Below are 10,924 nucleotides of genomic sequence, written 5' to 3' on the forward strand. Positions count from 1 at the left end.
TATAATTTTCATTTTAAATACAAATAATATTAATTGTAAAAATTTCAGAGAGCAGCCTTCAGCGCAGTGATAGGAAAGAGCGACCAGAGGATATACGTGAGCTTTTAAGGTATGCAGTTCTATTAACCATTTATATCTTATTATAATAGTTGAAAAGTATGTTACAGGCAAACGGAAACGTTTCTGATCCCATAATGTATATACAGGGCTGGTCAAAAGTATTTTCACAAAACAAAAGTTAAATATACTCATAATTTGAACTTACTTCTTGTTAACTTTGGCATCAATGGAAAGGTAATTTAAATGCCGTTTGAATGATGCAATCTTTTCTTAACCTATTCAGTACTTATTGAAAAGGACGAATTTGTGTAAAAATCTACTTTTTGAACTTTTTTCCTCGTCTTGAAATCTTAAATTTTTTGATGCAAAAAGTTTCTTCAAACAAAAATAATAGTAACTGCAAAAAGAATTTTTCAAAAATCATTTTGCTTACATATTTTTTAATTTCTGTTTTTTTATGACATCAAATTGTTTTTAAAAAGCCCTCAGATATCATCTAGATGCTTTGCGCATATACCAAAACTAACAATGAAAAACGCTATAGTCGAGTACCTCGACTATCAGATACCCGTTACTCATCTAAAGGGACCAAAGGGAAGTGGAGAAATGCGAGCAGCAAAGCGAGATTGAAATGCGCCACCTACCCGTGATCTCAATATATGGTTATGTGGGCGGTAGACAGATTTAAGCGTTATGGGCGTTAGAGAGGGTGTGGCACACTTTCTTTTAATTTCATACAAAAACTGAAACATAAACATTCATTCTTGCAGCATCTACAAAATCACATATGGGGTATCGATAGTCGGGCTGCGTGAGCACCGGCAGTGCAGTAACTAGTAAGAATACTAATGGCTTTGGTGCATTCTGTTCCAGGACTCTCGCGATATTTTGCAAAAAGTAAGATTTGTCCACTTCTGTATAGTAGCTTGCACATGTCCATAGGAATGTGTTGCCTGTCCAGTCTGATAAGTATCTAAGGCTGTCGGTCATTTGTTCACAGACGGTCTATGGAAACTTGCCTGTGAAGGCATTTGCAACTTCGTGTCTATCCACCTTCTTCCATGTTTTGCAGCAATCTTTTAACTGCTACGTTCCACAGGAGTGGCAAGACTACACTGCCTTGTGGGGTGCCTCTACTAACTTTCCTTACGGCAGTTAACCCCCCAGCGTCCCCTAAGCCTAGTCTAAGAAGGCTACAAGGGTTAACTCAACTATAGCGTTCTTTGTTTTAAGTTGTATTTGCAAAACTACTCGAGTTGGCTCAAGTCTTTACCACGTGTTTTCGAGAATCAGTATCTACTTATGCGAAAAACCACTGTAATAGCCCATCTTTTCGATCGTGGTACTGCGAAATTTCAGCAACAGACTTCAGAAAGTTGGTTGAGTTTTTCTTCTTTCGTTATCCTCTCACCTTTGTCTGTTACAAGTGACTAGCCGTATTTGACATAGACATTTTAGAGTGTGAGACTTAATATATAATAATAATTATAACCGTGTTCCTATTAGAAAAATGAAAATAATATACCAATAATAATAATACTTTTTTTAAGGGAGGAGGCAGGTGCCAAACAAAGTACAGGATCTCGTGACAGTTCAGGAAAATTTAGAAGAGAGATAGATGATATGCTCCGCCCAGGCATAGAAAACAAATATGTGTATCAAAACATTGAATCGGAATATTATCGCAGAGCAATGCAGCGTTTAGCGTATGTACTTGTTGGGTTTATAACGTACAACTTCTTATTATTTTTGTAGGCATAAAGGTGGACTGTTTTCCGGATTCCATAAATTTTTTTTAACTTTGAGACACAAGGCACGGTTGTCTACTGATGTTTATACCTTATTATTCCTATGCGATTTTATAAACTTTTTCGTATTACTCTTTGGATTTCCCAAATTTGTGGTAAGTAATTTGATTAATTTATGATTTAGATTTAAATAAGTATCATATATATATTTTAATAAAATTGCAGCTTGTAAAATTATCTGTAGAGCAAATAGGTATGTTGCCATAAATCATTTTATTCGGGGAGAACTTAGTTGATTTAGCCATGTCTGTCTGTCCGTGTGAGCGCAGTGATCTCGGGAACTATAAGACCTAGAGCGTTGAGATTTTAGACATGAATTCCTTATTTTTGTACGCAGTGCAAGTTTGTTACGCAAACATGCATCGCCCACAATCGCCCATCATGTTTAAATCTGCTTGCAGCACACATAACACACATATATTAAGATAGGCTTTTTACAATCTCGTATCGCTGCATGTATATCTCCATCTCCCTTTTGCTCCCTTTAGCTGAGTAACGGGTATCTGATAGTCGAGGCACTCGACCTTGTTTTAAATTTTTGTGTTAGAACTTACGCCCTAAATATACCCGTTACTCGTACAGTAAAAGGGTATACTAGATTCGTCGGAAAGTATGTAACAGGCAGAAAGAAGCGTTTCCGACCCCATGAAGTATATATATTAGCATCACTAGCCGAGTCGATCTAGCCATGTCCGTCTGTCCGTATGAACGCTGAGATCTCGGAAACTATAAGAGCTAGAGTGTTGGGACTAGGCATGCAGATTCTCAATATTTTACAATTAAATCGAGATTGCACACCACATGCCCCCGCTAGGGGCGCTAGAGGATAGTTGGCACTGTAGGCCAAGTGGCGCTATAGAAGAAGATGATAGGTGGCGCTATAAGCTAGGTGTGTTAGTGAAAAAAGCAGTGTTGCATTAAGCATGTCGCCATCCCTCTCGCACTCTCACTAAGCTGAGTAAAGGGTATCTAATAGTCGAGGCCATCGGCTATAGCGTTTTTTATGTTATGTCTTGAGACAATATTAATGTTATTAATTCAAATTGTATTCTTTTTTTCAGTTCCGTTACAAATATAGCACAAGCGTACTGGAAACATATATTCAGGGAAACAAAGTTCCATTTAGCTTTCTTCTAATGTTGATTGTGCAGTTTATTACTATTGTAACAGAACGGGCCATTTATCTTCGAAAAGCACTCATATACAAAATAGTGTTTCACTTTATCACTGTTGTTGGAATTCATATTTGGATGTTCTTCCTCGTACCGTATGTGACCGGGCACAGTTTCGGTGAAACCGCCCCTGTTTTATTTTATTTAATAAAATGCCTTCATATGTTACTATCTGCATACCAAATAAGATGTGGTTACCCAAAGAGAATATTAGGAAATGTATTCACAAAAGGATATTCATTAGTTAATTATATCGCTTTTAAAATGTAAACACCTTTATAACACTACATTATACAAAAATGCTCCCAGCCATTAATGGAAATGATATTTAAAATTGTGTTCATAGATACAATTTTTTTAGAAGACCATACATTGGATTTTTTTAAAAGACTCAGCATTACATTTATTTTTCAGCGCACGAAAATAATAAGGGTTTGTGAGTGTTTTTTTTAAGATCTCTATTATTTTGAAATAATTATGTCAGAAACCTCGCAAACAAATGAGTGGTCGAAGGCTTTACTAAGCACTAGAATTTAATACGCTAATAGGCACATTTGAGGCCTTTAAAAAGGATATAAAGAATGATACGGTTGATGTTGAAGATGGCATATTAAATCTATTATAATTTATAATCCTTAATACTAAAAAAAACATTATTTTGAACTCATTTTAATAGAAAGCTAAAGGAAAAATCTGGTGGTCTGGTCTTTTTTTCATTTTTTTTTTTTTTAAATACAGATATTTGTATTTTCTATAATAGCAAAATTTGTTTGAAAATCTTTGCCCTTTCTTACAGCTTTATTTGGCAAAAAAATTAGCTTTTTTTTACCAACCTTGCTTCGCCGAAAACAGCTTTTTTTTCTCAGCAAATGTTGGCAACACTGACCACGGTTGTTGTCAAAATGACACTATTTACGGTCAAATAGGATTTTTCATACAATGTAGTATACTTTTGATACTTATTTAGGATCCAATTGATCCCAATAATTTGATCCTAGGTGTAGTGTATTTTCCCCCACACTTATCAAATTGACACTCAAAAAAAATTTTTTGGGTGTACTTTTTGGGGTCGGAAACGCTTCCTTCTGCCTGTTACATACTTTACGACGAATCTAGTATACCCTTTTACTCTACGAGTAACGGGTATAACAAGGAAGAACGCTATAGTCGAGTACCTCGACTATCAGATACCCGTTACTCAGCTAAAGGGACCAAAGGGAAATGGAGATATGCAAGCAGCAAAGCGAGATTGAATTGCGCCACCTACCGGCGGTAGACAGATTTAAGCGTTATGGGCGTTAGAGTGGTCGTGGAAATTTTTTTTTGGATGAGAATGTCTCATTTATGAATATCGGAGGGCGCCGGTAAGCTCGCAAAAATGAAATTTTTCGAAAATACTTTCCATCTTAATGGTGATATCGGGATCAAATTGTGAATTTAGTGTTTTCCTGGTTCGAAACGCAACCGTTATGCGTGGTGGTGGTGTAAGTTGTATGTTAAAACACAATGAGTGAAATTGAGCTCTTATATTTTCCCTCAAAACAAAAAAATTCCCATGCACTCGGAGGTCGCACGTGGTCGACGACGTCATATAGTTTGAATTTAAGCTGAGACAAATTTTCACGGGCAGATTTCAGGTGTAGATTCCTTAGCTTCGTAGGCAGCGTAAGTTTGTTACGCCAGCTCCCTGATAAAGTCCTTAATAGCTATCTGTCCGAAAATTTTAAAGACCAGATAAACTTGAAATAAAGGCAAATCGGCTTTGTCGACTCCTGTAGTTTGTCTGATAAGAAACAGAGTGATGTTTGGCATGCATTTGAGCTGGTAAGCGAAAACACAGAGCTTACTTGGATTAATCAGTCATCTGTTTAGGGTATCTTTATTCTATATTATATCATTTCATCTTAGTAGGCTTTGTGAAAATAGCTGTTATCTTAAAGGGCACTTCATCCGTCCAAAAAATGTTAGCCGGAACTCCAGAAACCGGTCCTAAGTTAATCGGGCTTTAGCATGGTCAGTAGAACCGCTTCCGTCCGCTAATAGAAAAGTCTTTTAATCTTTGATTTTGTTTGTTGTTCTGAAACAGAGTAATAGACATTTGATTATGTACTATGTTAAAATTAAACAAAAATTTGGTCAACCCAAGATATAAAATCATAAGTCTTTGAAATAAATACATCTTTTGAAAAATATTGTGTGTCAAGTATGAGATCCACACAACCCGACACTTTCAAAAATAGCTTTAAAATTTTATGGAGCATTTTTTATTACGTTGTACACTATGTAATTTAATATAAGAAATTTAAACATGTACTACTTTTTAGCTATATGGAAATTCCATTTTTGTATATTCTCCGAACCATGTTAGACTGGGTATGCATAGACACAACTCTGACAGTAATGGAATGGATCAAGATGGAAGACATTTTCCAGTCGGTATTTATTGTTCGTTGCTATAGACAAATGGATACAGATTTTCCGGTTCTCCGCGGTGAACCGAAGGCGTTGTATGCCAAGCTCTTAATCGGTGGTACAATAATATTAGTTCTCATAGCCCTAATTTGGAGTCCATTGTTCCTATTTGCACTGGTTGGAACAGTGGGTAAGCCTAATATACCCCGAAAAGCTGACATAGTTGTTAAAATAAGTCATTATGAGCCATTTTACGTGTCTCAAACCTATTCCGGCATACATACATTTTCAGATGCAGATTTCCAAGAGTTAAATAACCGTATAATTATGGATAATAATATGATTGTCTATGATGCTGTTGATATTACCGCCATAAAATTCTATGAAAACTCAATAACTTTATGGAATATGTCACCACCTGATAAACTACGATTACTATATGATCTAAAAAGTGGTATGTTTATATATACATTGATAAAAAGAAAAGATCAAACATTTAACATTAATGCAATTGTATTTAGGTAAACCATTGCAAATCCATCTAACCCTTTCATTAAAGTGTAATCTGACACCAGAAGCTGTTATATATGAAACTACATATACATTAACTAATAACAAAGTTAATACCAGAGAAAAGCTAATTAGAATTATGTCTTCAAGTTATAGCAATGAAAAAGTAATTATACCAAACATTTTGCCCAAGTTTATTACAGTCCAAAAGCAACAAGCGAATGCAAAATTTATTAAGGACTATGATGGTATGTATTATTTTTAACCATTCTTAAGGAAACATTTTTTACAATCCCGTAACATGTTACCAAGCATAATCTAACTAGAACTATTGACATTTTTTGTGGCCTTGAGGTTATGTCGTCAACTTTTCTGTTGTGTTTATTGCAAATTTTGAAATGCATTTAAGTAACAAAGTGTGTGAGATTTAAGTGCTTTCACCATTTCGACGACGGTTGTTTTCAGTTCTTCGAATGTGAATCGGGTATTGTAGAGCAAAAAGTAATATAACTCGAGTAGTTTTTAAGCAGAACCATCAGAATTGGTGGCATTATCGCAGTAAATATGCGAGACTGGTCCACGTCAAACATAAAGCATAATAAACATTTTTTCAAAAATCAGTTTGCTTATATTTTGTATGATTTTTATCATCATCATTTTATCATATTATCATCAGTTTATGTAGGTGATATAACGGATGTACCGAAAATCGTTTGGAGTCCATTTAAGAGTCACACTAAAAACCATAATGCCGAAATTGATAGACTAACAAAGAAATTAGGATATTTGAAAAAAAATCATATGGAATGAAAGGGGTTAAATGTGCGTCACATATCTGGTCATTAAAAGTATGTTAATTATAATTAATTCAGCGAAAGCGCTGCAGTCGCAAATTCGATCAATTTATTTTCTTAGGTAATGCATAATTTAAACAATTAGCCAGGCTCCGTTTTTAAGTCTCTCTTTTTTTTTTTTGGAAAAAATGGTGCTTCGGCTTCCGCAAAACGCAATTTTTTCGAAAACTTTTTTCGCTACGTTATTAAAAGTAAAATGCTTTTTATACCCGTTCTCGAATAGGACTGAAAATCTGTCCACGTAAAACTGTCTGCCAAAAACGGTCATCTTAACGTAATTAAGCTTTATCAATTTTAAAAATACTTTGATGAGAATTAATCAGATACTTATCAGCCTGTTTGAAAGGTTCTCTTCAAGTTTCAACTCAATGCTCATCCGTTATGTGAGTTTTATTGGCAGAATATTGTTACTTGTAACATTGTAACTTGTGACTCCGCTAATACCTTTTTTAATCAATCCTTAAATATTTTTTTAATAGAATAATTTACCCGACCAATCATTTTAAAATGGAACAAAACCAACTTGTGACTGGTAAAACCTTATTTAATTAATCTTTAAATATTTCTTTTATAGGAAAATTTACCCGTCCAGTAATTTTGAAAAAGAATAAAGCTGATAACAAGGAATGGTGGGAAATGTATGATTATTGCGATGATAGCTTTTATACGGATATTCTCTCTGCACTACCGCAAAGTAACTGTAAAAAAGGAGTCGTTCTTTACATATTTAATGATAAATCTTTCCCGTCTGCTATGAGCTTTTTAGAAAAAACTGGGTATGAATTTTGTAATTGTATGTATTTTACCTATTATTAAATTATATTTATGTTTTAGGATTATAGGACTTTATACAACATTTGTATATGTAGTCTCGAGGGTTATTCGATCTCTTATTGCAAACAATCACAGGCGGATTATGTTTGAAGATTTGCCGTACGTCGATCGAGTCTTGAGGTTGTGCAACGATATATATTTAGTTCGTGAAACCCATGAGTATCGGCTTGAAGAAGATTTATATGGAAAGTTAATATTTCTATATAGATCACCAGAAACACTTATTAAATGGACCCGATTTAAGGAAGATTTTTCGGATACTTTATCGAGTTCACAACTTAGTATCGGACGAACTCAAGCTGCACCATAGAATATTGGTACCAATCGAAAAAATTAAGATTTTAAAATAAAATAAAAGTACTCAACAATGTTGTTTAGTTTCGACAAACTGCATAAACTTATTTTCAAAAGATATGGAAACCTAGACAAATAATATGTACGCAGCTAAGAACTTGAAGATTTTCTTATGTAACACCAGTTTACAAAAAAAAATTGATGAAATACGCACTTCAGGAAACCTTTGTTTTCCGGTAAGATACATCTCCCTGATTAAGAAAAGGGCATTTAAAATTTTTTCTATGGTACCAATTTTTTTTTAAGTGTAAAAAACGTTTTTGGCACTTTTTTATTTTCTAACTTGAGTTGTGATAAACCGAATTCGGTCATTAAAGACTCATTTTACAGGTAATGGAATGCCCTTTAACTTTCTTATACACATCATTGAGTTCCATTCATTAGTTTAGAAGCTACACTTCGTCAAAGTTGAAAAAGTTGGAAAAAATGCAAAAACGCTGGCATAAATTGCTTCTTTAAAAATACACGCCTAAAAACCGAAATTAGTTTTATGTTGTTTTCTTAAAGGCTGAACTTTAACGGAGAATATAAGCCATTGATCACGACAATCCGTTGGTAAATCGATTTTTTACACGTTTTTAAACGTATATACCCAAGTTCAGTGTTCGAGAGCAGCGGCCGTTAAACATTATTTTAAATTTTCAGTGTTGGGGAACGTAAGAATTTGGTGAAAGTTGTAGTGCATAACGTCAGTTTCCTTGCTATTTCCTTGCTAAAAATATATGAAAATGATTTCCTTGTAACTGCAATCGCATACTTTTTAGCTTGCCAAGCACTAATAGCAAAGAAACTGACGTTATGCATAACTACTTGCACCAAAATCTTACGTTCCCCAACATTGAAAATTTAAAATAATGTTTAACGGCCGCTGCTCCCGAACACTGAACTTGGGTATATACGTTTAAAAATCTGTAAAAAATCGATTTACCAACGGATTGTCGTGATCAATGGCTTATATTCTCCGTTAAAGTTCAGCCTTTAAGAAAACAACATAAAACTAATTTCGGTTTTTAGGCGTGTATTTTTAAAGAAGCAATTTATGCCAGCGTTTTTGCATTTTTTCCAACTTTTTCAACTTTGACGAAGTGTAGCTTCTAAACTAATGAATGGAACTCAATGATGTGTATAAGAAAGTTAAAGGGCATTCCATTACCTGTAAAATGAGTCTTTAATGACCGAATTCGGTTTATCACAACTCAAGTTAGAAAATAAAAAAGTGCCAAAAACGTTTTTTACACTTTAAAAAAAATTGGTACCATAGAAAAAATTTTAAATGCCCTTTTCTTAATCAGGGAGATGTATCTTACCGGAAAACAAAGGTTTCCTGAAGTGCGTATTTCATCAATTTTTTTTTGTAAACTGGTGTAATCAAAGCATATATATATGTCAACTTATGTTGACATCAGCTAACTAAAGTATACTTTTCGTATCAAGTCATTGGTAATCAAATCTGCTTTGGCATCCAAAGCTTTCTTACGCTACACGTCAGAATTTTTATTACCGAAACGAAATGGGACTCTGCTACGATACAACATGCGGAATTCTACGACTTTTTTTTGGCATAAACCAATAGTTTTAAAATGCTTAGAAGTTTGCTTTGTTTATCACATGTATTACGATACCATCAATCCTGAATGTTACAAACATAAAAACTTTAAAAGTGCGCATTACTGTTAAGTTAGCTGTGAAAGCCAGTTTTTACCGCCCAAAAGTGTAGCTCCTACAAGTTTTATGATAGAAACAAAATTTTAACAGAAATCTATTGTTCTCGTTAATACCTATCGATCGAATAAAAAACTTTGCGCTTTCTAACGCCCACAATCCGCCGAAAACTGTAGTGCCAACAGTTTTCACGCTAGAAAAATGTTTTATCTGAAACGCATTTTTGTCTCTAACGCCCACAATCCGCCGAAAACTGTAGTCCCAACAGTTTTCACGCTAGAAAAATATTTTATCTGAAACGCATTTTTGTCTCTAACGCCCATACCGCTTAAATCTGTCTGCCACCCATAACCAAATATTGAGATCGCGGGTAGATGGCGCATTACAATCTATTTCTCCTGCTTGAATATCTCAATATCCTTTTTGCTACCTTTAGGGTATCTGAAAGTCGAGGCAATCGACTATAGCGTTTTTCCTTGCTAAAAATTAATTATTAAAAAATGGTGATGCAGTATGTTCGCAGCAGAAAGCCTAAATTTCATTCTTATACCCTTGCAGAGGGTATATTGATTTCGAGTGAAATCTCATATTGCCGTTTGCTTTCTTCTATATCAAATTGATTATTATTCATGGGATTTTTATCTTTGATAGGGTTGATTTCCGAATCAGATGAGTTTTCTTTATTGAAAAAACCTGTGATTACATAACCAAGCCTTGTGCCTTGTGTCAAAGGTTTATTAGGTCCTAGTTCAAGGAGTTCACCGGTTATTACACGAGAATATACATCAATGGGTCCAGGTTGCCGAAAGTCAGGATCTGCTAACGGCAGTCCCTCGGTAATATTAATATCAGTTGCAATCGCTACTGACGGTTGGTCTGTAATGACTGTGGGAATAATAAATACCTCTAGTATTGATCTAATTGCTGTGGTTATTTTTCCTCCGATTCCAGATATTTCAATCAGTTACGACATTTCCTTAAGAGATAGCAGATCTGCCATCCTCCTTGAGATAAAATTCACCTGTGATCCAGTATCTATTACTGCGCGACATGTTTGTAGTTGACCGGTTGGCCCTTGTAATGATACCTTGGCGGTCGCGAGCAGAGTATATCCTCTAGGGTTGCCTGCAATGGTTGCGCCGGCCACTGGATTGCTAGTCGGTCCTTGGTGTAACAGTAAATGATGCCGTTGCTGGCAGACTCGACAAGTGGCCGGTGATCCACAGTTTTCAACCTTATGAGCTGTAGGACAAACAAT

General features: G+C 34.9%; 1 protein-coding gene across 7 annotated transcripts in view; it reads left to right on the plus strand.

Moving 5' to 3' along the window:
- Positions 1–7,962, plus strand: part of LOC119560884 (piezo-type mechanosensitive ion channel component) — a 34,854-nt gene extending 26,892 nt beyond the window's left edge. For 2 of the 7 annotated variants that reach the window (XM_037874561.1, XM_037874563.1), the window contains exons 16-23: positions 49–109; positions 1,611–1,766; positions 1,816–1,963; positions 2,930–3,306; positions 5,365–5,906; positions 5,974–6,210; positions 7,391–7,592; positions 7,651–7,962. In XM_037874561.1, the coding sequence (XP_037730489.1) occupies positions 49–109; positions 1,611–1,766; positions 1,816–1,963; positions 2,930–3,306; positions 5,365–5,906; positions 5,974–6,210; positions 7,391–7,592; positions 7,651–7,960 (2,033 nt within the window). In that variant the 3' untranslated portion in view covers positions 7,961–7,962. Of the gene's footprint in view, positions 1–48; positions 110–1,610; positions 1,767–1,815; positions 1,964–2,929; positions 3,307–3,356; positions 3,477–5,364; positions 5,907–5,973; positions 6,211–7,390; positions 7,593–7,650 lie in introns of those variants that run through there. The other 5 variants (XM_037874564.1, XM_037874570.1, XM_037874565.1 and 2 more) reach the window with 5 other exon arrangements.
- The last annotated feature ends 2,962 nt before the right edge of the window (positions 7,963–10,924 follow it).

This window comes from Drosophila subpulchrella, unplaced genomic scaffold, assembly GCF_014743375.2.
Source record: "Drosophila subpulchrella strain 33 F10 #4 breed RU33 unplaced genomic scaffold, RU_Dsub_v1.1 Primary Assembly Seq354, whole genome shotgun sequence".
Lineage (NCBI taxonomy): Eukaryota > Metazoa > Arthropoda > Insecta > Diptera > Drosophilidae > Drosophila > Drosophila subpulchrella.